The sequence below is a fragment of the Gossypium arboreum genome, chromosome 1, assembly GCF_025698485.1.
Source record: "Gossypium arboreum isolate Shixiya-1 chromosome 1, ASM2569848v2, whole genome shotgun sequence".
In the NCBI taxonomy this organism is placed as follows: Eukaryota; Viridiplantae; Streptophyta; class Magnoliopsida; order Malvales; family Malvaceae; genus Gossypium; species Gossypium arboreum.
In genome coordinates, this window is record NC_069070.1 from 45,823,058 (window position 1) to 45,849,526 (window position 26,469).

At 32.8% G+C, this 26,469-nt stretch overlaps 2 protein-coding genes and 1 long non-coding RNA gene across 3 annotated transcripts; all 3 read left to right on the plus strand.

Moving 5' to 3' along the window:
• The first annotated feature begins 1,207 nt into the window (after positions 1-1,207).
• Positions 1,208-2,637, plus strand: LOC128279980 (uncharacterized). Its single transcript, XM_053018497.1, has one exon. It carries the CDS (start codon positions 1,690-1,692, stop codon positions 2,635-2,637), a length of 948 nt encoding a protein of 315 aa, XP_052874457.1. The 5' UTR covers positions 1,208-1,689.
• On the plus strand, positions 2,621-4,832 carry LOC108481704 (proline-rich receptor-like protein kinase PERK12). Its single transcript, XM_053028667.1, is given in 8 exon segments — positions 2,621-3,119; positions 3,203-3,258; positions 3,260-3,287; positions 3,428-3,498; positions 3,584-3,660; positions 3,826-3,973; positions 4,078-4,239; positions 4,318-4,832. Coding segments are annotated over 8 exon segments (1,206 nt in total). The 5' UTR covers positions 2,621-2,737; the 3' UTR covers positions 4,600-4,832.
• A 739-nt stretch (positions 4,833-5,571) lies between these two features.
• LOC128293143 (uncharacterized) lies at positions 5,572-21,587 on the plus strand. The gene is made up of 3 exons (XR_008283221.1): positions 5,572-5,716; positions 5,917-6,035; positions 21,465-21,587. It is a non-coding gene; the product is annotated as an uncharacterized LOC128293143 (long non-coding RNA).
• The last annotated feature ends 4,882 nt before the right edge of the window (positions 21,588-26,469 follow it).

Here is a 26,469-nt window from a genome sequence, read left to right on the forward strand (position 1 = left end):
TCCTCATTCGTCAAATGAAAATTTATTTATATTTTTATGTTATATTAAGGAATCTGTTTTTATGTTTTTATGTTCAAAAATGGTGTTTGGCAAGAGAGAAAATTTTTTGTTAAATAGATGACATCATCTATGACGTCACGCGCTTATGTGGCATGCCACATGGGCTATTATGTTGACCAATTGTTTGATTAACGGTCAACGTGTAAAACTGGGCTAATTTCTTAAAAAATCGTAATGTTGAGGGTGTCAATCAAAAAATAAAAAGGTCAAGGGCACAAAACCAAAAGCCCTCAAACGTTGAGGGTTTTTTTTTGCAATTATACCTATATTTTACTCTTTCTACTAAAAAAATGAGTAAATTAATAACTGTACTTTAAATCAAAGAGTAAATCGGTCCTTACGTTAAAAAATTTTATCCATTTTTGCTATTAAAATTAAAATTGATTTCTGTACTTCAACATGGGATACACTTGACACAACAAATGTCACTTTCTAGTTATTCCATTAACCACATAAGTTTTTAACAGTAAAAATAGATGAAATTTTTAATAGCAAGGACCAAATTGCACTTTAGTCTAATGTACATGGACTATTTGTTTATTTTTTTTAAATAGAGGAAGCAAAATACAATTTGACTCTTAGTACAGGGGCTTTCATAATATTTTTACCACTAAAACATTTTCATAGGTTGAGAGGAGCTTAGATATACGGTGCATTTATCTGCGGTTAGTGTAAAAACAATGGTGGTGGTGAGATTAAATACTGTAGCGTAAGACAAAAAAAAGCTAAATACATCGCATCGCACCCCACCGCTTATCCAAACTCACCCTGAATTTAGATATGAGTTTAAGGACATGTTTTGGTTCTCAATATTCCATTTTAAGCTGCACTATTTTATATTTTGGTTCAAATTTATCATTTAACATAGATATTATGAGACGGCTAATGAACAGACAAAACATTGTTGATGGATGATTTTATTTTTACAAAATAGAACAAAATTTTCTATGTTGATACATAATTTGGTAATGAAACGAGACATAACAATATATGCAAGTGTGTTGGGATTATTACATATATCAAATGTAATGAAAGACAACAAAATAACAAAAGAGATAGAAGCACATTTAAGTTGGACGGTAAGCCGAAACTCTAGGAGAATTTCTCTCAAAAAAAGAAGAGCGGCTGTTACTACTAACAAAAACCCATTGTGCCTGTCTACAAGGCTACAACTATTAACTAACTATACATAATGAAAATTTTCCTTAATTTAAGTAAAGCCGAGAATTTCTCATGGTTTAGGCTCCCTGGATTCTCTCTTTCATTTTCTCCTCCTTCAACGCCCTTCTTCTCGACCTTTAATTTGGTTTCAACAATTTTTTTTTTCCTTTTGGGCGCTGAAGACAAGGGTTTTCTCATGGTTTTTTTATTTTGCTTCTTTCCTCAATGATTATACGTGCCGATAGATTATATTTTACCAGGCTGAGGAGATAAAAAGGAGTTGAAGTTGGATGGGTATAGGATATTGAAACACACAATTTTTGTCCGTGTGGGGAGGGACATATTATTGATTTTGTTGCATTTTGGTCTCTGAACATATATAGAAACATTAGGATTGTGATTGAGATATATAGAGATAGGAAAGGAACGAAAGAGGGAATTAATTAAAGAGGAAGGTAGAATTGGGGAATGTCAGAATCGGGGGGTGCTTCTTCTCCGCCAGCGATGTCAGGCTCCTCCCCTCCTGCAAGCGGCGCTGGCAACGAAACCAACAAGAATACACCAACAGCACCCTCTCCGACTTCAACGTCAACTTCATCATCACCTCCTCCTCCTCCCGATGATTCTTCAAATAACCAGTCATCTTCAGAAAAGAAGTCACCTGAAACCTCTCCACCCCCTGCGCCACAGGAAAAAGAATCACCCCCGCCTCCATTGTCTTCTTCAACGCCATCATCCTCCAAACCACCTCCTAGCCCTCAAACTCCTAAACAGCAGCAATCACCGCCAGCGACACCTCAAACGCAAAACCCTCCTCAGCAGCAGCAGCAGAAACATCAATCACCACCAGCTCCCAACACCCATTCTAAGGAATCATCTCAGTCTTCGTCGGGAAGTTCTTCTTCTTCCTCTAGTTCTCCAGATAATTCCACCAAAAGTAGTCCTTCACCACCCCGACCTTCACCCGGAACCTCACAATCACAATCTTCAGCCAACTCCACTTCATCGTCTCCACAAATATCTTCATCTGCTCCAGCAAATGGATCTTCTACTACATCATCGTCTACTTCTTCTCCTAAAGCATTAGGCCCTACGACTCTAAGTACATCAAAAAGTACCAGCTCTAACTCAAGCGATGAATCCTCCCCTTCAGGAGGCTCCAATAATAGTAAACAAAACAATGTTAGTGGTCATGACAAAACTCTCAACTATGAAGGTGTAATTGCTGCGACGGTGGTGGGTGTTTTGGTGGTTGTATTCATTATCTTGTTTTTTTATTTAAGGGGAAGAAAGAAGAACCGAAAAAGTCCCTATGCTAATTATAACAGGCCACCACCGACTAACTTTTTAGTGACATCAGGTATATATAAACGTGACTCTCTCTTTTTTGTGTGTGGTGTGTTAATTTTTAGTTGATTTTAATAATTATCTTAGTCATACAGATGCTCAAGTGGGACATTCTCCCCAACATGATACCTTCTATTATAATTCCCAATTACATGGCCAAGAATCTAGTATGGTAAACAGCCCTCAAAAGGAACAGAATTACCATGGTCCCGACTCGGGTATTATGGCTGGTTCTAAGACATATTTCACGTACGAAGAGTTGATGGAAATGACCAACGGATTCGCTCGTCAGAACATTATTGGTGAGGGTGGGTTCGGTTGCGTTTTCAAGGGTTGGATGGCAGATGGGAGAGTTGTGGCCGTTAAGCAATTGAAGGCAGGTAGTGGGCAAGGGGAGCGAGAATTTCGAGCTGAAGTTGAGATTATTAGTCGCGTTCATCATAGACATTTGGTCTCTTTGGTTGGATATTCTATGGCTGAAAAAAAAAGATTGCTAATCTATGAATTTGTTCCAAATAACACTCTTGAGCATCATTTACATGGTAAGAATCGTTTCATCCCCTTGCCCCTAGAACAAAACCCATATACTTGTTTAGGTTATAATATTGTGAATCTTGTTGTGCACCAGCTAAAGAATTGTCGTTGCTTGAATGGGACAAAAGAGTCAAGATTGCTTTAGGAGCAGCAAAGGGTTTGGCATATCTACATGAAGATTGTATGTATCTCTTCCTTCTACTCCTAAACATATGGATTTACATATTAGAAGCACTACATACCCTTCAGAAATTAGTACTCAACTGATAATCATATCTCTGTTAATCGTATTAGCATTTCTTACCATTCTTATCATGTGATATAGGTCATCCAAAAATCATTCACAGAGACATTAAGTCGGCAAACATTTTATTGGAGGACAATTTTGAAGCAAAGGCAAGATAACTAATTAACTTGTGAACCCGCAAGACTAATTTGTGAAGCTTAGCATTACATGCAAATACTAATTTGTTGAAAACAGGTTGCAGATTTTGGGCTTGCCAGACTTAACGACACTAGTCAAACGCATGTTTCAACTCGAGTGATGGGGACATTTGGGTAGGTAATGGTTTCAACAGTTGAGGCTCTTTCATGGGTTGGAACTCTTGTGTTTTTTCTCCGACCATTATTTTGTGTCTCTATAATCCGCAATCTTTATAACCTCTTATACTAAAAAACCGAGTTAAGACTATGCATGGAGATATAATTAAAGGGTTTATTCAGGTACCTGGCACCAGAGTATGCTTCAAGTGGGAAGCTAACGGATAGATCAGACGTTTACTCATTTGGTGTGGTGCTTCTAGAGCTTATTACAGGGAGAAAACCAATTGATCCAACTCGACCTTTGGGAGACGAAAGTTTGGTCGAATGGGTACGAAGGGATTAGACCAATAACCATGTCTTTTTGAGTCTGCTATATAAGATACGATCGGTATCGAACTGAGAAATGTCAATCATATTATATAATTTTGGCAGGCACGACCGCTCCTTATACAAGCCCTTGAGAGTGGTGATTTTGGTGAACTAATAGATCCACGGCTTAAAAAACATTATGTAAAGAGTGAGATGGTTAGGATGGTCGAGGCAGCTGCAGCTTGCGTTCGGCATTCTTCTTCAAAGCGGCCTCGCATGGCACTGGTAATAACGTTAGCCAACTGCCTCTAATATATATAATTACACTTTGATCATGTATGTATGTTCGTATGTATGTTATAGGTGGTAAGAGCTTTGGACTTCGAGGGGGATCCCGATCTCTCAAATGGGGTGAAATACGGTGACAGCATAGCATATGATTCAGGCAAGTATAGTGAAGAAATTGCCGAGTTCAGAAGGATGGGACTTAGTAGTACTGAGAACAGCTCCGAAATTGACATGTATAGTAGTGAGTACAATTCGAAGGAAATGGAACGTGGACAGTCTGACTTTTGGAAGTCCCAAAACAGCTCGGGTGACTACACTAGTGGGGAGTTAGAAACTCGAGCCTTAAAAACTAGATAGTGGGGAGTACACAGGAGGAAGTGCCTCTAAGAACTACACTAGTGTTGCCTTCAGATGAATCTTAATTAATTATTCCCACATCTAAATCCTACTTTGTTTACTTCCCCTTATGGAATATCGATGTGGGAAAAGCTTGTAAAGCTTAATAATATAGGTACAACTAACTTCACATGCTTTCAGAATTGCATTTTACTCCATTTATTTAATAAATAAATAAATTAGTTTTTAACTCATTTATATAGGTAAAACTCGAGGTATTATTACTGTCTGATTATTCTATCAACCATGTTAGTTTTTAACCGTATAAATGAATGAAATTTTAAACAAAAAGAATCATTTGCTATTTTATCTAACTTATAAAAATTAATTTACTTATTTTCTAAGTAAAAGAGGTAAAATGAGATTTGACTCCCGATAAAAAGACCTACATGATATTTTTACCCTTTCACTTCTCACCAATAAACTTTTGATTCCAATGTAAAACCTTAGGTTCTAATTTTTTATTTTTTTAGAAATTATATAACCAAATTGCATTTCTCCTCATTCATACCGATTTAATGTAGAATTTGGAAACACATCTAACATACCAAGTTGTCTTGCAGAAGCAAAACTATGAAAAAAAAAGAAATTCTAACATTTTTTTTACTAACAATGTCATTTTAGAGTGTATCTCATTAATTAAATTTGCATATGTCAAGTTTAAAATCATTTTATTATATTCTACAAAAATATCATTTTATTATATTGAAATATACTAAAATATTTAATTTCTTTTATATTCATAGTTATATATTTTTATAATTACTTTTTTTGAAAATAAGGTTTAATAATTAATAATATAGTTAATCAAATTAGACTAATTTAACCAAAAAAATTTCAAAATTTGATGGATTCAAACCGAATTTATCGTATCTGCAGTTTGAAATTACGCCTTATTTATTTCCATAAAAAGAAAAAGAGAAAAATGACGATTAGTTTTTTTTTTAATTCAAAAAGCTCGATTAATTTAATTACCGACATCAAATTGAAGCCAATAATTTTAATTAGAGACGTTAAAATCAAAAGCATTAAACTCTTCTTTAACCATCATCGATCAGGAAAAAGGAAGTAACAACAGGTCTGATCCTCTTCATCTCTATCTTTCTACAAATTTAAAATGTTTTATTATTCATACGAACCCTAAATTTGGTTATTACTTTGTCCACCTCTTTCCCATTTTTAACTCGTTTCCTGCATTTTGATTTAGCAAATACACATACATATATTGTAATTGCTTTTTGAACACTATTTTCTTCTTAATGTTTTGAAAATTTGTAGGTTCAGAACAAAAGCGACAAAAAATGAAGGCAGGAAGTGCTGCCAAGCTGATCGTAGATGCATTGCTACAGCGGTTCCTTCCTCTAGCTAGGCGCCGCATCGAAACAGCTCAAGTTCAGGTTTTTCTCTTTTCTTTTTCTATTATGTTTTAACTCAAAACCTCTTTCATTTGGAAATGTTTTAGTGAAAAAAGATTTGGAGTATAGTATTGGGCCTGCAGAAAATACACATTTGGTTTGAAAAATGTTTTTTATATGAAAAAAGTTTTTTTAGAAAACTTGATCATTGTTGAAAATTTTAAGATGGATAAAAAAGTAATTCAATTAGAAAAATATTTTTCTAAAAATAAAAAATTAAAATTTTGAATTAAAATCTCACAGTTTAATTTTTTTTTTTGTTTAAAACCAAAATTTGAATTAAAAAGTGGTTTCTCATAGAAGAAGAATGGATTTTGCTTATAAATGACAATTCTTTTAAACTCGTGGAGTAAGGAATTTTTAATTAGATGCGCATACTTTGTTCTTAGAACATGAGTTTGACTATTCTCTATAACGAGTAAAATGCTCGGATAAGAATATTGTTGTTCTATAACGGCACTGTCATGCTTAAATCTTATGAATTAAAACCACTCTTGTCCTTGGTGGTAGTATCTAATGTGGATTGGCTTTGTTTTACATGAGGTTGGTGTGGGTCGTTACAATGCACACAAATTTTAAATGGGGTTAGATTAAACTACAAAGTTTTTGAAAAATTAAAATTTTAAAAATTAAGTTTTGAATATTTACTGTTAAGTTTTATATATATTAAATTTATTAAATTAGTGAATATAAGTATATTATTTGATAAATGTAAATATTAATTTTAAAAATTTTAATCTTATTAATATAATTTTTTATATTATTTTAGATAATTTTGAATAAAATATATATGGCACTTTGAATATCTTATTTTTAAAATTTTTAATAAAATAAAATTAACTTAATATTTTTTACTGTCAGTGATAAGTAGTTATATACTTACTTATCTTATTCAACGCTCTTTTGTTAAAATTTTTTATATTAAGTAAAATTAAAATAATTATTTTAAATGTTGAAAATTTTCATTTCATTAAAAGTAGAATTTCTTTTATGGTTTATCTAACCCACCTAAATCATAAACAAGATAAGGAGTAAGAACTGTGAAAATTGCACTGCTTAAGATTAAAGGTCTGTACTAGGCATTGAAGCATGCGAAGGTAAAATCATAAAGGATAAACTACATCATAGTCACTCTAATATAGGATTTATTTAATTGTATTAATCAGAAAATTTCGTTAATCACTAACGGAAAATCCTAGCCTCAACTGAAAACTCTAACTCCCATTCGTGCCACCAATGCCACTACCGCCTAAGCTCCAACAACGTCAAGGGAGATTCTTTGAAAGTTCCCAGACAACTCTACCTTTGATTTTGATTACACCCAAAGCATGCTTTGGTCTCCTTTGTTTCCTCACGCCTACGACCCTACAGACATGGATTTTGGTCCCATCGCCTTCGATAATGAATCCGGATCTGGCTTTGGATTGGAAATGGAGAAAAGCAATTGCGGTGCCAAGAATCTCAGACTCAACACTATAAGAAAAAGGATAGGCACCGTTGTGTTCAACATTAGTCTTAATCTTTTGAGAAACAAAAACAAGAAAAGGAAGAACATAGCTTTTGAGTTGTCCCTGGTTGTCGCTTCCCAACTAATCACCATCACTTACTGCTTCCTAAACCATCGCCATTTTCGTGAACCATCACCCCACCCATTGAAGTCCCTGTGCCCATTATCATACTCAAACAACAGCAACGGTGAGCCAATAACCAAAAAGCCTCAATCGAAAATAAAATAAAAATATATTCCCTTATTTTGAAGAGTTCCAAAAAACTCAAAGTGGAACTCAAAGAAGGGGACTTATGGTAGCGGTGAGTTGGGAAGCAACAACCAGGGGTTTTAAAATCAACAAATAAAGAAAGAAAGAATAGAAGGGGGCAACAACAGTGAAAGAAAGAATAGAAGCGGACAACAACAGTGAGCACGACCGAAGGGAATTGGAGGTCGAACGACGGTGCTGTAGCTTAGGCCGCGAAGGCATTGATGACAGAAAGGGGATGTTGGGGTTCTCAGTTGAGAGAAGATTGTTGATAATCTTAATCCTCTAGCGATTAACTAAACTTTTAATGGTTGCAATTAATTCAAAATTTTATTTTAATTAGAGTAATTAAATTAAAAAAATTAAAGTAATCATAATAAGACAAACTTTTTTTTAGAGTTACCATGAGTATAGTTTACTTGATCATATGCACACACGTCCGCATAAGAAATTTAATGATGGCTTAAAATCTTTTAAAAATTTAGGTGGAGTTTAAATGGGTAATTGAGTGCAGTACAATGTGATATGGTATATTTAGTTTAATTTTTGTTTCATGCTAAAATATTGTTATAATAAATAATCTTATCGTCATCTCTGCTTTTATACTAATCGTAGTTAAACATACTGTCCTCTAAACTAAATCTTATTTTTAATATTAAACTGTTGAATTTTAAAAGAAAAAAATAAAAAACGGTGGAAAAAAATTCCCAAAGTTTAAATAAGAACGATTTTTTAGAAAAGAAATCAACTTATTACTAAATTAAGTTACAAATTTATAAAATTAGAATTTACCTCAATTTTTTCGTTATTAAGATTTCAATTTTTTAATTTGTTAAAATGAAAGCTGACGACTTCTATAATTATCTTTTTACTCAAAAGATAAAAAATACAAAATATAAGAAAATTAAGTATAGATATAGTTGAAAAGAAAAGATAATATTTTTTTGTTTATTTTATATAATTACAATACGAAATAAGATACATTAATTAGATTTTCGAAAATATTAAATTTTATTAATTTATTTTTAAAAATAAAATACGTATTCGGTTTAAATATATGAAATCTCTATTTTTGCGAGTAACTTGAATTTTGTTAAAAATTCAACTATCCAAATATTTGTATTAAAATCATAATAAATTGAAGTGATAAAATTTTTTGCCTCATTTTTCTATGCACTATAAATTAATATCAAACAATAAATTTAATATTCAAATATGTAATATATATAAATCCATAAAAAGTATATTGAAAAGTGTTGAATATTTAATTTTCTATAATACATTAACTTATAATATATTTAATGAATGATTGCGTTAGGTATAATATTTTCTTAAGTCATTTTATAGTATTGATCATTGTACTATGCTTAAAATTATGATTTAATTTATATATTTTTATTTGATCTAAATTGCTGTCAATTATCATAATATTATTAGTTAGTCTAAATAATTAACACTTTTGTTGATTGAGTCTTAGTTCGATTGGTATTTGCATTGTTGTCAATACAAAAGGATGTGAATTCGAGTGCGTCGAAGCACATTATCTTCCTATTTATAGGTTAGGAGTAACTATGAGTAGTTCTAAAATTGTATAAAAAAAATAGATATGATTAGAACATATAATGAGATTATTCAAATAATAATAATAATTAGCACTCTTGATGATTTGTTAGCAAACATAATGTTTTAAAAATACTTATAAATGTCAAAATAGAACTTTTGTTTTAATAGTTCTAATAAAATTTACCTCAATATCTTAATATAAATAGTTGATGATATTAATTATTTGAACTAATTAATAATATTAAAAATATAAAAATTAAATTAGGTTAGAAATTAAAATAAAAAATTAAATATTAAATCTAAATATAGTAGAGAGAACAAAATTAAAATATTATCATTTTCTTAGAATGTGAAAAAGAATTAACAAGACACAAGTCAATCAAGGAAGGCCCCAGTGCCCTTTTATTTATAGTTTATAGATTTCTTTGAGAAATCAAAACAATCTTTTTATAATTATAATGCAAAATATTTAAATAGTGTCATAAATAAAATAAAAAAGAGTTTGGAGGAGAAGGAAGGTTGACTTTCTGCTTACTTTTCTTCCTCCACCTTAGTTGAAGATAGTAGGGCTGTGAAAAAAATTGAAAAAATTGAAGATTGGTTTGAATTGTTTGATTTAATTTTTGGTTTAAAAATTAAAAAATTGTTGAATTTTGATTTGATGGTATAACTAATGAATGTTGATTTTTTCCCTTTGGATTAGTCTATCTCAATGTTAAGGAATATGTAGATTTATAATCGAAGGTCAGCTAATTACTAGGGAGTTGATTTTATTCTTTTTATTTCTTTCCTATAAAGTAGGTTTTAACTTATATATATATATATATATATATATATATATATATATGTATTTGTGTATTATTTTATGGTGTATAATGCATAGAATTTTATTCTCTCTTTCTTCTAGTGTTTTGTTATTTCAATTCTAGCATTTCGTATATGGTGTTAGAGCCTCTAAGTATCAGAGTCTTTCGGCTAAATTTAGTGAATTTGTGTTTTGTTGTTTTGAACGCGAACAGTTTGGATTTTTTGTGGGTCACTTGTGCAAAGTGACTTTTTGGGTTTATCGTTGGCATAAAGAGGTGCACCGTCATCTCTTCACATGATCTGTAAATTTCGACTATTGAAACCTTGCGTGTGAAGCTTAGGCACCACTTTAAGGTCAATAGCTCATTTTCACGATCCGACATGTGTGGGCATGAGGATGTGGAGCATTTTTTAACCACCAAATTTCGTCCCTAACGTCACTCTCTGTTTCGAGCATAGCTAAATGGCTGAGTGCTCAATCAGTGAAAGGCTTATGGGTCGTTTGTTGTTTTTGAGTTTTCACATTGTTCTGGTACTACTTAAGTTTTGGTTACTGTTTCAATACCCTTTTTGTTGTTGTTTGACTTGGATTGGATTGCTCGTTTTGGTATGATTTCAATTATCTTGTTTACTGAGAAATACATTAGAGGAGATGAAAGTTAAGGTGAATGAGATGAATCATATAATGTCAAAAATTACAAAACATAAGCTCAACGGAACCAATTATTTTGATTGGAGTAAGATGATCTTTATCCATTTGAGAAGCATTGACAAAGACAATCACTTGATTGATGATTTACTCACTGATGAGAAAAGTAGACATGGCTAAGAGACGATACCAAACTATTTTTGCAAATTCACAATTATATTGATAATGAGGTAATTTCTTTAATCAATTATTATGAGTTTGTGAAAACAAAGCTAATAGATTATTTGGACTTTTTGTACTCAAGGAAAGGTAACATATCTCGTATGTACGAAGTGTGTTAGGCCTTTTATTGTCTAGAGAAGCAAGATAGATCATTCACAGCTTATTTCATGGATTTCAAGAGAGCGTATAAAGAAATCAATATGTTGTTTTCATTTAGTTTTGACGTTAAAGTGCAACAATCTTAGGAGGAATAAATTGTGGTTATGAGTTTTCTTTCTAATCTTCCTCTAGAATTTGAGGCTACCAAATCTCACATTCTTTTGGGTTCTAAAATTTCATCTCTACAGGATGCCTTCACAAGATATGGTTCATGACATGTATTGCTCATACTCATAGTAATGTTTTGATGAGTCATGGCAATAAGATACGAGGATCAACTAGTCATGACAAAAGTGGTGATAATAGCGAGATAGAGGGAGTTGTGTGCTACTATTGTCACTAGCTTGGCCACACTAAGCATTATTGCCTAAAGCATCATAATAAGGCTAGAAGAGCACAGTTAACACATGTTCCAACAACAAGTATTGAAACCATTTCATCATCTAAAAAATTTGCTCATCCTATCACTATTATTACCAAGTTAGGTAACTCCACTAAATGCCTCCTTTCGTTATCCTCTAACTAGGTCATTGACTCTGGTGCTATAGATCATATAACAAGTAATCCAAATCTCTTTTCAACCCTTAAACCCAATACACATACTCCTAAAGCTATTTTAGATGATGGATCCACCTCTCGTGTTTTTAGATCTAGTATTGTTAATCCTACATTATCTATTTCCCTCAATTCTATGTTAAGCGTACCCGATTTTTCTTTTAACTTATTATCTATTAGTTAGCTTACACGTTCAACTATTTTGTATCATTTTTTCTTGATCATTATCTCTTTCAGGATCTTATGACGAAACATATTATTGGTAGGGGTTATGAGTTTGGCGGTCTTTATATACTTGATACAAAAGTTCGAGAGTTGTCGCATATTCTAGCATGGAGTTTCCCTTTGAGGTACATTATCGATTAGGTCATTCGTCATTACATTCCTTGAAGTTGTGTTTTCAATTTCAATGTTTTTCATCATTAGATTGTGAGCGATGTCAATTTGCTAAACATCACCGTCTACTTTATGTTCCTAAAGTCAATAAAAGAGTTGAGTTTAATTTTGAATTAGTCCATTTCGATGTTTGGGGTTCGAGTCCTATTACTTCAATGTCTGAGTTTTGTTATGTTGTTATTTTTGTGAATGAAAAATCATTCTCAATTATTTTTTATTTTTTTGTACCTTTTTTGCTGAAATAAAAACTTAATTTAATGTTAATGTTATATTTTGCGAAGTGATAATGCAAAGGAATATTTTTTGATACCTTCAACTTTTATAATAAAGAATGGTATTATTCATCAACCATCTTTCGTTGATACTTCGTCATATAATGGTGTAGATAAAAGAACAAACAAACACTTTTTTGAAGTAGCCAGAGCCTTTCTTTTTCAAATGAGTATTCCTAAATGTTTTTGGGATGATGCCGATTTAACATTTTCTTTTCCTATTAATTGTATGCCATCTTTCTTTCTTAAAGCTAACATTCCTTAAAATATCCTCTTTCCTTCAAAACCTTTGTTTCCTATTGTGCCCAAAATATTTGGTAACACTTGCTTTGTTTGTGATGTTTGTCCACAAGTTACAAAATTGGACCCAAAGTCTCTTAAGTGCATATTTCTTAATTATTTTCATTTGAAAAAGGGTTATAAATGTTATTCTTCTTATCTTAAAAGGTGTCTTGTATCTATTGATGTCACTTTTCCTGAAAACACACCATTTTATCTTGTGTCGTATGTTTATAATACTTCCTTAGAAGATGATGATATATTTTTATATATTGTAAACTGTTTTGTTAGCTCCTCTAAAATAGGTATGCTAGAACATGAAACAACTTGACTACTAATCATTCATTTTTATTTAAGATGGCAAAAACTTCTAGACATATACCCGCCACCAGTCTCTTTGTCAGAAGATTTTGTTCCTAGTCAACTTGATCCTAATCTTAGGGGGCTAAAACTTTTTTCTTGTAATCCGCGTAGCCTTAAGTAACTCATAAAGTGAGAATTCTCGATAAAAATTCTCCAAGCCACTAAAAATAAAGCAAAAGCAACTCAAAGATAAAATAGCAACGAAAGAATAAAAAAAAAAGAAAGCAACACTCACAATGTGTTTGAGTAAATACTCTCAAAGTATTTTATTACCCAAGTATGAAGTGATTACAAATAAGTGAGAGAGACTTATATTCATAGTTGAGCTCCCTTAGATCCAACAGTATAGATTAAAATACATTAATGATCGAGATTAAATACAATCTAAAAATTGGGATTCTTAAGGGATCTTGATCCTTTAATATTACAAAATCAAATCTTCTAAGATTATAATCTTCTAATATTAAGATCTTGTAAGATTACAAAATCAAATCTTCTAAGATTACTTCCATATTTACTGAGCTATGTAAATGAGCCTACAATCTCTCCAAGCAATGGGCCAGTCCTATTAGGCCAAATGACCCCATTGTGAATAAGATGGATCTTTCAAGTGTGCCTTGGTCACAGGCTCCATTGCATGACTCGTGACATTCTCCCCCATATGTTTCTACGACACACTCATCTCATCTTCGAAATGAAATTAGTTTATCTTGTTTTGAAACTACCACAAAGCCTCGACAGGTTCCCAACTAGCTTCATTGTCAAAATATCCATTCCATTGAACAATATATTCATGTTTTAGCTTATAGTACTTCCATTGAATCACCCGGTTTTCCATTATGTGTTCAAATTCATGATCATAGGAGACCTTTACCCTTATTGGCACTCATATAGACGTAGATCATCTGGATCTTCCTGATCCTTATGGAAAGGCTTAAGCATACTAACATGGAACACCAGATAAATCTTGAGTTTCGCTGCCAATTCTTGTTTGTAGGCCACCTTCCCTACTCTTTTCAAAACTTGAAAAGATCCCTCGTGCAAGCCATTCTAGTGCAAAATCAAGTGTAATTTTGAAAGGACTGAGTCACTAACCTAAAATTATACATCCCTACGAGTCTGATAAGCCCACTTCTTATTGCACTTACTTGCCTTGTATAAGCAATATCTGGCTAAATCATTCTACTCCTACCAATCCTTCAAAAAATTGTTAAGCTATTGAATTTGGTTCTGCATAACAGGTTGCAACAACGTTGGGTGTGAGTGATTGTTCCCCTATCACTATCTTAAATAGACTCTAATTTGTAGCCCCGCTTTACTGCAAGTTATAAGAAAATTAGGCTATATCCAAAATCTTCGGTTAGTTCTTTTGTATGGCACTTATATAGTGTAGCAGATACAGTTTTAGGAAATAATTTACTCTATCAGTTTGTCCATTGGTTTACAAATGCATGCTAGTGGAAAAGTTCAAGTCTGATCCCATCAACTTGAACAGCTCTTTCTAGAACAACCAATGAATTGCCCATCTCAATCACTAACAATAGAATGTGGCATGCCCCAATATTTCACTACATGTCAAATGAACCAATGAGATGCCTCCTCAACAGGGTACTCATTGGTTTCTGGAATGAAGATTCCATACTTGGAAAATATGTCCACTACAACAATAATACTCGTAAACCTGTTAGATTTAGGCAAACTAATAATAAAATCCATAAATAAAGTCTCCCATGAGAATTTCGAAATAGGTAAAAATTGCAATAATCTAGCCAGAGTCTTTAACTCTACCTTGTCTTGTTGGCACATTAGACAAGTTTCCAAATAGGTCTCAATATCATAACCTATGTGAATAATAATTTTCCTTTAAAAAAGAAATTATGTGTTGCATACTTGGATAGTCGACCCATCTCGAATCATGACACTCATTAATAACTTTCTTGTACAAATTCTTATATTAAGGCACATAAAAGCGATGCCCCTGAGTGTACAACAATTTTCCTTCAAGCCAAAATCACCTTATTTCCCCTTCATCGGCAAACTCTATCAAAGTTTTGACCATAGGATCATGGGACAATCCCTCTTGAATGCATTCCAATAGAAAGCTATCAGGCTGATTGATTGCTGCAAACTTCTTTTTTCAGCACAATGCATCAACCACTACGCTTTCCCTAGCTCATACTCAATGTTGAAATCAAATTCGGCCAAGAAAACTTGCCAACAAGCCTGCTTGGAAGACAACTTTTTATGGGTAAAAAGTTAACTATTTGTGACATTATCTATAAATACTATGAACCTGAAACCTAACAAATAGTGTCTTCATATGCACAAGCAATGCACCACTATGGTCATTGCTTTCTCTTGAACCGTATCTTGACGTTCTGTATCATTAAGTTTTCGACTCTCAAAAGCAACCGAATTCTTATATATTCCTCCAATTACATAGTTTGATGTATTCGCATGTACTTCATACAGTTTCAAATAATATGAAAAAACAAGAATAAGCTCATTCATTACCTGTTTTATTTAATTAAAGGCATTTTGGCATTGAGGACCCAGTCTCGTATCTTTCCCTTTTTCAACAAATTTGTCAAGGGTGCAGTGATCCTAGGGTAGTCTTCAATGAAGCGTTGATAATAATTCGCCAATCTAAGAAAAAACTACAACTTTATTATCTTGATAGATGGTTCCCAATCAATAATAGCCTATTGCTCACATCCATCCAAATTCTTCCTACCTCTTACAATGTGACCTAAGAAACGTACTTCGCATTGAGAAAATGAGCATTTCTCCTCTTTGACATAAAGCTCATTTTCACACAAGGTTTGGAATGCTTCCCTTAAATGTTCCATGTACTTCCCAAGTTGCTTACTGTACACCATAATGTCATCAAGATAAACAACCACAAAATGATCTAAAAAAGGTTGAAGTACCTTATTCGTTAGGGTACAAAATGTCACTGGAGCATTCATTAGTCTAAAAGGTATTACAAGGAACTCATACGAGCCATAACGCGTCACACAAGCAGTCTTTGGCTCCTCCCCTTCAGCTATCCTGACTGATTGTACCTTGACTGCAAATCCAACTTGGTAAACCACCTTGCGCTACCAAACTGATCAAACAAATTTGCAATGAGTAGAATTAGGTACCCGTTCTTCACAATGATCTTGTTTAATGCCCAGTAATTGATGCACAATCTTAATGACCCACCGTGCTTCTTTTGAAACAAATTGGTAAGATAAATGGGGCTTTAGTTGGTTTAGTGAACCTAGCATCTAAAAGTTACTTCAATTATTTTTGTAACTTTTCTAATTTTAGAGGAGATATTTGATAAGGGGCCCTAGCTAGTCGCTCAGTATTAGGATCAACTAGATCTTATGATCCACCTCTTTACTTGTTGGTAACTTTTTGAGCAACTCGACAAGTATCACATCTAAAAAAACTGTAGTAACTATTCTGCTTATTTAGGCATCTCACTAATGGGTTTGATAATTTCATCGACTTTCAAGGTTGCTAAGTAGGAAACTTCATCTTTGAGTACTCCCTTAGTGAACTGGATTGTCAATAGTACTTTGGCTTCCACCTTGTCATCCCGTTTAATTGGAACCACAAATTGACACGAGTCCAAGATGTAAATACAATCGACAAAAGGAACGAGAAATGTATTAATCTAGCCAAGAAAATTTATTCCAACCACAAATTCATAATCATCAAATGATATTACTTCAATAGTCTCATTACCAGTCCAACAATCGAGTTGAAGTTCGACTCTCTTTGCAACACCAATTGTTGGGACGCTTTTTAAATTCATCATCTTAATCCAACTCGATTCTTTCTTAACCTTAGGACCAAGTTTCTGAATAGGCTCTTTAGACATGAATAAATCTAATGCACTTGTGTCAACAAGTGCACTTAATCATCTACTAGCCACAATAATGTCTACAAACATCAACATTTTTCTCTTATGACCCTTCTTAACTTCGACGCCATTCAATGTTGAACTAAAATTCAATGGTGTTTTTTCTGGCTCATTATCCCTGTTGACGGAAAAAACAAAGATCGTTTTAGACAATCCCATACCTTATGCAAGCCTTTAAAAAGAAAGAAACTCATTGGTTTTTTCTTCTCCCAAGCCTTGTCTAGTTTAGCTTTTTGAACAGTTTGGGTCTTACCATCGTCATTCCTTATTGACTTATTTTTGTCTCCTCCATCATTTCCATTTGGTCTGAATTTGAACTTAAAAGACTTATATTTTTCCACATATTTAGCACCCAGCTCAAGAAGCGACTCTACAATAGTTATGGCTTTAGTAAGTTCCTTAACTCCACGACGTTCCAATTCTTACGAAAATCGTGCCTTGTTAGTACTTAGATCAGTGAAAAAGAATAATGTCTCATTATTACTTAGATTAGTGAGTTGGAGCATCAACTCACTAAACTCCTTGACATACTCCCTAATTGTGCCTTGTTGCGAAAACCAACACAACTTAGCTTAGGCCTCCTTCTCGGCATATTATGGGTAAAACCTTGAACTCTTTTTGGAGCTCCTCCCAATTTCTAATTTCGATCCCACCTTGCTTTTCTTTTATAGACCTATAACATCACCAAAACAAAACAACATCAGTAAAATACATAGAAACAATGATTACCTAAGCATCATCATTCTTAATACGTATAGCACGGAAGTATTACTCCATCTCCAAAGTTGTCCATTTCCCTCACAGGCCTTACCCCATCGAACTTCTCCTGCTTGGGGACATAAAAATCTTATAGTTTGGTGTCGTACCCAACACCTCTTTCCCACAACAAATCAACACATAGTGAGCTCCCCCTCGAGCTCTTCAATTTTTGTGTTCAAAGATGTCACCGTAGTTTCATTTTCTACCTTCATAGTTATCATCACAGCTTTTAGAGTCTCATTCCTTTCTATCAACTTGCTAATAGTATTGTTGAGGAGTGTTTGAAATGGACCCATATTAGAGCTAAGGGCCTCCACCATATATTCCTTGAGTTTCTCTTTCATTGAGTCCAGCTCATTGGTGCATCCCTCCATTATTTTGAGTGTTTCCTTCACATCCCCTATGAATTAGTTGAGATTGACCATTCCTCTTTTTGTATCCCTCGATTGGATAGCTTTCTTTCCCTTCCATAAGTCTCAATTTGTTCTTTCACTCCTTTTGACATCTTGCTGGGTGTCTTCGAAACCTTGACTCTGATACCAGTTCTCATGGGGTTAGAATTTCCGTTTCACAATCCGTGCAGCCTTAGGCCATTTCTTAGGTCCAAATCTATGTAAGTCAGCCTAACTTTCACAAAATGAGAGTTCTTGATATAAAATTTCTAAGGCGTCGCAAATAAAGTAGAAACAACTCAACGAAAAAAGAGTAATGAAATAACATAAAATCCACAAGAAAGAAATACTCACAAAGTGTTTAAGTCAATGCTCTCAAAGTATTCTATTACTTAAGTATGAAATGATTACAAATGAGGGGGAAAGACTTCTATTTATAGTTGAGCTCCCCTAGATCCAATGGTACAAATTAAAATACATCAATGGTCGAGACTAAAGGCAATCTACAAATTGGGATTCTTAAGGGGTCTTGCTACAATGTCATTTAAGATTACAAAATCAAATCTTCTAATATTACTTTCCATATATACTCGGCTATGTAGATGGGCCTACGATTTTTCCAAGTAATGGATCAATCTTATTGGGCCAAATGACCTCTTTGTGAACAAGATGGATCTTTCAAGTGTGCCTTGGTCGCAGGCTCCCTTGCATGACCTGTAACACTAGTATTGGCCTTCTCATTACCCTTCGAAAAGGTAAATGATAGTCTACTTATCACATTTTCTCTTTTGGCTCTTATGATCAATTATTTCATGTTGCTAGCTCTTTCATTGCTTCATTGAACTCTATTTCAATTTTTAAAACTGTTGAGAAGCTTTGTGTATTCTTGGTTGGTGAGATGTAATAATAGAGGAGATGATTGTTTTAGATAGTAATGGTACTTGGGAATTGGTTAATTTTCCTACTAGATAAAAGGTTATTGGATATAAATAAGTGTTTACACTCAAAGTTAATTATGATGGATTAGTTGTGTGGCTAAAAGATCATCTTATTAATAAAGGATATGCTCAGACCTATAAGGTTAGTTACTTGGGCACTTTCTATCCTATGGCTAAGATGACTTCTGTGTATTTGTTCTTTTTTATGACGACGACATATTAGTGGCCTTTGTACCAACTTGATATAAAAAATGCCTTTTTGCATAGTAAACTATAGAAGGAAGTCTATATAGAACAACCACTCGATTTTGTGCCAAGGGAAGATGGTGTGTGAAGCTGTGTCATCTTTGAAAATCCTTATATAGCTTGACACAGATCCCACAAGCATGGTTTAGAAGTTTTAGTGAGGTGATTTGAGATTTTGGTTTAAAAAAAAGTTGTTGTGGTCACTTGGTTTTATACAAACACTCGGAGCCAAGTATAATTCTACTAGTAGTTTATGTTGATGATATTTTTATTACAAGGAGTGATGATGTTGACATTCTTGCTTTGAAATCATTCTTTTATACTTATTTTCAAATGAATGATTTAAGGTAGTTGAGATATGTTATTGGAGTTGAAGTTACTAGGAGTAAGAAAGGTATGTTCTTGTTTAAGAGAAATTAATGATTTAAGGTAGATGAGATATGTTATTGGAGTTGAAGTTACTAGGAGTAAGAAAGGTATGTTCTTGTTTAGGAGGAAATATATCCTTGACTTACTTGAAAAAAACTAGAAAGTCGAGATGCCAACCTTGTTACATACTGATGGATTCCAATTTGCAAATTATGTAGAAAGATAGTGATCCTTTTGAGGATCCTGAGAGGTATAGCGGACTAGTTAGGAAATTGACTTATCTCACATTTACTCGTCACATTGGGTAGCATTAGAAAAAATCTTATGTTAGCTAAAAGGGGTTCCAATTCATGATTTCTATATTAGAACTATGGGAACATATATATTGAATGCTTCATATATGTAGATTGGGTAAGATTGAAGATAGATAAATAAATTTTTGTGTTTTTCTGTGTGGGAATCTAATTTCTTGGAAAGCAAGAAGCAGAGTGTAGTTTCCCAGTTTAGTGCAAAATCTGAATACAGAGTTATGACACAATCTATGTGTGATATTATGTGGTTATAATAGTTGTTGAATGAACTGAGTTTTAAAGTGTCATTACTAGTAAAAAAATGGTGTGACAATCAAGTTGCTCTCTATATATCTTTCGATCCAGTAGTTCATAAGCGAACCAAGCATATTGAAATCGGCTGTCATTTCACTCGTGAAAAGATTCAATAAAAACTTATATCAATAAGTTATGTCAAAATAAGAGATATATTAGGAGATATCTTTTAGAAACTCTTAATGGACCTTGTATTAATTATATTTGTTACAAGATGGGCAAGATTAATATCCATGCTCCAGCTTGAGGGAGAGTGTTAAAGAATGTGTAGATATGTAATTGTAGGTTAGCTAATTATTAGGGATTTGATTTTATTGTGATTTGATTTGATTTTATTTCTTTCCTCATAAAGTAGGTTCTAACTTGTATATATATAATTCAATCGAATTGAATGAAAAATTTCGAGTTAATAAAGTTCACAAGTTCTATTTTATCATCCTAACTCAATTTGAAATTTTTTCGAATCAGGATAAAATTCGAATAGAGTGAAATTGTTCGAGTTAAATTAAAAAAAATTTAAAATTGTCAAATAAAAACATTGTTATAGTATAACAAATTCTATGTTAGAGCACAAACCATTTATATATTTGAAAAATATTTCAAAGAAAAATAATAAAAATAAGATAGTTGAGTATGATAAATTTGAATCATTAATTAGGTCCCCAAAATTATTATTTAGAAACATTTTAAAATTGTAACTTTTTTAAATATTTTTTAGAATTTTTAAAAAATTATATATTTTTAAATATAAATTTTGAAATTTTTATAAATATTTTGATTTTATTTGTAATTTTGTTAAGAGAAATCAATTTGCTCATTTTCAAAGTTGATAGAGATCAAAATGTATTTACACCATTCTATTATTTGAATTATTTGAGTTATTCAAATTGTGAAATTCAACAAGACTCGAACTCGAAACTCGAACTGAGTTATTTGAGTTGACTCGAATAATTCCAATAACTCGATTCAATTAACTTGGAATTGAACTTTTTTTTTCATTTTTTCGAATCAAATCGAGTTTTGCTCACCCCTATATATATGTATTATTTGATGGTGTATAATACATAGAATTTCATTCTTTCATTCTCGTAGTGTTTTGTTATTTCGGTTCTAGCATTTTATACACTTAAAAATATATTTTTGTTCTTCCTATTGAAATTTTAGGATGGACAGTGTCTTCGACCATCCGACCCTGCTTATGAACAAGTACTAGATTCCTTGGCTATGGTTGCACAACATATGCCTATTCCTCTTCTAGAAACCCTTCTAAGATGGCGAGAAAGGTAGATCATTTTCTTATTTACTTTACCATTTAACTCTTCTTACAAATTCTTATTCTAAAATCTATTTTTAGTTTCTAATAGTGATTTGTCTTAGTATCATTTGTCTCTTATATTATTTTTAACTGTAATATTATTGATTGATATCTTGTTTTAAAGTAAAACAAGACGAAATTGATAGTTTAATACTACTTTTCATACAAAAAAAAAAGAGTGGAAAAGTTCAAAGGATCCACTATCATATATACATACACACACGCACACAAAACTATAAGGATTTTTATGTCAAAGTTAACAATACCTCACATGTTAATGGTACTAGAGAAACAACCAATAAGAATATAAGAGCCATGTGTTGTGTGGGAGCCACCTCTAAAATGATGTGATCCTAGTATTGTTTACTTTATGTTGAGCTTGACAAAGATGTCAAACTTTAATCAGAAAAAGCTTGTAACACCTTATTACTATGTTGGGAAACTTTGAAGATCTACTATGATAAATATGTAAAGTTTAATTCCATGCCTGCAATGCACATTTAGGGAAAAATCGTCAAACTTTTAGTTTGAAGTGGATAGTACCTTGTAAGTTATTTTGGGTATCTAAAAGTAGTATCAAATCAATTAAGTTAGAATACGGGAGGTAAATGTTATATCGTGAAAAGCACCTCTAAAACCCTGAGAGAGATAAATGCTACATAATGAGAGCCATCTCTAGAATCCCAACTCTTTGTCTGATTTTGGTTTCGTATGTTTTATGTTGGGTTTAGTTAGGATGTCAAGCTTTAATGGGGGAGTTTGTAACACCCTAATCCTGGTTTGAAAAACTTAGAGGATTTGTTATAATTTATATGTGGAGACTTAAACCTATACTTGTGAAGTGCCTTTAGTGGGACAAAATAGTAAGGCTTTTGAGTTAAAGTGGACTTTACTTTACAGGTTAAGTATGAGTATCAATATACTTAATTCAATAATTAATAATCAATCATCTCATGTTTTCTTTAAGCCAATGTGAAGTTAATGTCGTTTAATCAAGTCATATGGTCATTAATTCTAATTGTTTTATGACTATAGGATTTCATTGTCTTACTTTTACTTTTGTGATCTTGGTTGTAGTGAACCCCCAAAGGGTGCAAATGATGCATCTACTTTCCAGAGAAAGGTTTGTATTCTTTAATAGCTTATAGATTTTACTACGTAAAGCTCATTTTTTTTAATTCATTCAATGGCTTGTAAAAAGTGTCTTTTTTCCATCCAAAAGAAAGAAATAGCAAGTTAAAGGAAACTAAATATGAATGTTAGACCCATTATATAATGATGCTTACCTTTTAGCTTTTTTAAATTTGCCTAATGGTTTTAATTATTCTGTTTAATTCACTGTGAGTTTAATTTGTCATTATGGGGACCAGCTTGCTGTGGAGTGCATTTTCTGTTCAGCTTGTATTCGTTTTGTTGAGTGCTGTCCACAAGAAGAACTTACTGGTTTGTTCATTTCCATTTTTTCCCATTTGCAATTCTACATTTGTTTATTGAAATTTTGGTGAAATGTTAGAATTTCATTGCAGAGAAGCTTTGGTCTGGTCTTGAGAACTTTGTTTTTGATTGGTTAATCAATGCTGACAGGTAAGGCAGTGAAAAGATGAGTCTAGACTTGCTCAAATTGAAGTTATGGATTTAATTATGTTCTTTTTAGTGCTCAGGTGTTATATAAAAATTATAGGCATTAGCTTGTATTCGTTGTCATGAATTATATTATAGTCATTGAAGTATTATTATAATATAGGGTTTGCATAGATTAATTTTTTGAACAATTTATTTAGCTTGATCTCGCTGGATTATTGATTTGAAAATGCATTCTTATTATAGGGTTGTTAGTCAGGTTGACTATCCCTCACTAGTTGATTTGCGGAGTCTCCTTCTTGACTTAGTTGCACAACTCTTAGGCGCCTTATCTCGGATCAGGTACTTGTGTTATTGTTTGGTGGCATTAGAATTTGATGGGGATGTTGTTTATGTTGTACTTGTCATACCAGTATAAAACGGTTGATGAAATCTTTTGGAAGAAATTTGTTTGATGATATTTCCCCTTTCCCATTAGTGAGAAATATCTGATGAAGAATCAGATCTATACGTCAAAAGATGGTAATAATGTTGTCTACTAGAGGACATCTCTAGGGGATTTATTCTATTTTCCTTTTTTTTTTCTCATGAACAGTCTTGGAATATATATTGGATGTCTTAAATTAGAGCATTTGGGATTGAAAGGTTGGTATTAGGTTCATGGAATACCTTCTTTTACATATTCTGGCTCAAACCCAATAGGTTTTCCATGTACTCAAAACAAAGGTAATATTAGCGAGTGAAGGGAAGAGTTTATTTGTAACTTAGTTGTTTGTTTTACTATGTTTAATCTACTATGCATGAGAATAACTATCTACTTTTCATGTATCTACAAAAGAGAATCATGTTTTTGATTATTTCTAGACTTCTTAAAGATCTAAGCTATGACTAAAAACTTATTTTAAAAATAGGTGAAATGCTTAATAGTAGGTATCCAAAGTTATTCTATTAATACGTATTAATTGTTCTTTTTTTTTTCACAGGTTTACTTCTGTAACTGAGCGCTTTTTCATGGAATCTAATACTCGTCGAATAGATAGTAGTGTTGCCAGAAGTGAAACACTTAGTATTATAAATGGGATGCGCTACCTAAAGCTAGGGGTATGATACATTTTGTTTTTATGTTTTTCTCTTACCTCAAAGAAAAAGACATCATGATGACCAACGTTTGACAATAACTAGTTTCCAGGTTAAAACTGAGGGAGGATTGAATGCATCAGCTTCTTTCGTGGCAAAAGCAAATCCTCTTAACCGTGCTCCACATAAACGAAAAAGTGAGTTGTATCATGCACTATGCAACATGCTTTCAAACATTCTAGCACCACTTGCAGATAGTGGGAAAAACCAATGGCCTCCTACAGGTGTAGACCTTGCTCTCACTCTATGGTATGAAGCTGTTGGACGAATCAGAGAGAACCTCATGCATTGGATGGACAAACAGAGCAAACATATAGGTGTAAGGGCATCTGTTTTTTTATTTTTCTTAGAATTTTGAATTGGTTGTCTAATAAGATAACAGAATAAAGGTTAGCCTTTAATTCTACTTCACAGCTTAAAAAATATCATCTACCAGTTACACAGTCTATAGGAATAAATTGACTAATCTCTAATAGATGCTTCTAAGGTTTAGGCAAAAATGAAATCTACTCAATCATAAAATAAGAAGTTGTGTTATTTGGTAAAGGAGATATTACATTGTTGAACATATTTTTTTATGTCACTTTGTCATTGGTAGGTCTTTATATGTTCTCCATTTTTACTCGTTAATGTTCTAGATTTCACACCCTAAGAAACTAGGAAAAAAATCAGTAAATTAGTTATAAAGGAAGAGAAATTCTAAGAATTTTGTTTCTGTAGAATTCCTAATGTAGAGAGAGTAGTAATAAAACTTTTATCCCTTTCTAAGGGCCTTATTCCTTTCACCACCAAGTTCATGATAAGCAGTACAAGTGTAGAATTAGTTATTTTTAAATTTCAATGCTTAGTTAAAGTGAAAAGAAAGGTTTACTAGGACTCTCAACTGTGTAGGATTAGTTATATTTATATGCTAAAGCTTAGTTGGAATGAAAAGAAAGATTCTGTTGGTGTTATGAACAAGAAGTAAGCTAGTTCAATTAAAACTTAAAGAGCAAGATTCGTGACTTAGAGAAGAAACAAAGTAGAAATTTGCTTTAGAACAAAACCGAATTAAATGAAAAGAAAAATGGAGAGTATATGGATGAAAACTAATTGATTTCCATTAACTTAAAATGAACAAAGGCATTAAGCCATTACATATACTAGAAAAGCTGGTTAAAACAATCAAGTTTTCACCTAAACAACTACCTAACACCACTAAATTACATTGAAACTTGCTAAATTAACTTGTACATATTGCTTTGCTGAATTTTCAGTCAATCAACACCTAATTGCATCAAGAAAGAGTTAACAACTAAGTTCAAATCTAACTTGATTACAAAAAGATCATTAGAGTAACAAAATGGAAATGAAACTTAACAGCAGCATCGTGCTTCAGCTTCTACAAACTTGGCTCAATTGCATGTGCTTCTCCATGCTGCATGAGCTGCATGGAGGCCAACTTCAACACTTCTCTTTGGTTTCCATGCTGCAAACTCCCATTTGCTTTCTTAATTTGTCGAACCTTGACACACTAAGAGGCTTTGTCAAAATGTCTGCCAATTGTTCTTCAGAATTGCAATGAATCAGTTTTACTTCTTGAGCTTGCTCCATCTCCCTAACAAAATAGAACTTAATCTTAAAGTGCTTTGTCCTCCCATGGAATACTGGATTCTTTGCAATTGCAACAGCAGATTGGTTGTTACAATAGATCTCTGTTACTTTCCTTTGGTGCAGATTCATATCAGCTAAGATCTTTCTTAGCCATATGGCTTGGTTCACAGCTCCTGCAGCTGCCGCATATTCTGCTTCTACTGTTGACTGAGCAACAATAGATTGCTTCTTCGAACTCCAACAGAAAATGGCTGAGCCGAGAGAAAAAACATACCCTAAGGTACTTTTCATATCATCCATTGAGCCAACTCAGTCACTATCAGCATAGCCAACCAGTTTAAAGTTTTCAACCTTCCTATATAGCATTCCATAACTTAGGCTACCTTTGCTGTACCTGAACACCCTTTTTGCAGCTTTAAAGTGATTTTCATTGCAGCAGTGTATAAATCTTGGTAGCCAAATATAGCAAGCAACCAACTAGGCTTCTATAAACAGATTCACTAACCTATTCAAAATCACCTTGGCTCGATAGCTTTTCTCCAA

What these genes read in the sequence shown, in the direction of transcription:
- LOC128279980 (XM_053018497.1), top strand. Translation starts at nt 1,690, where the DNA reads ATGTCAGAATCGGGGGGTGCTTCTTCTCCGCCAGCGATGTCAGGCTCC.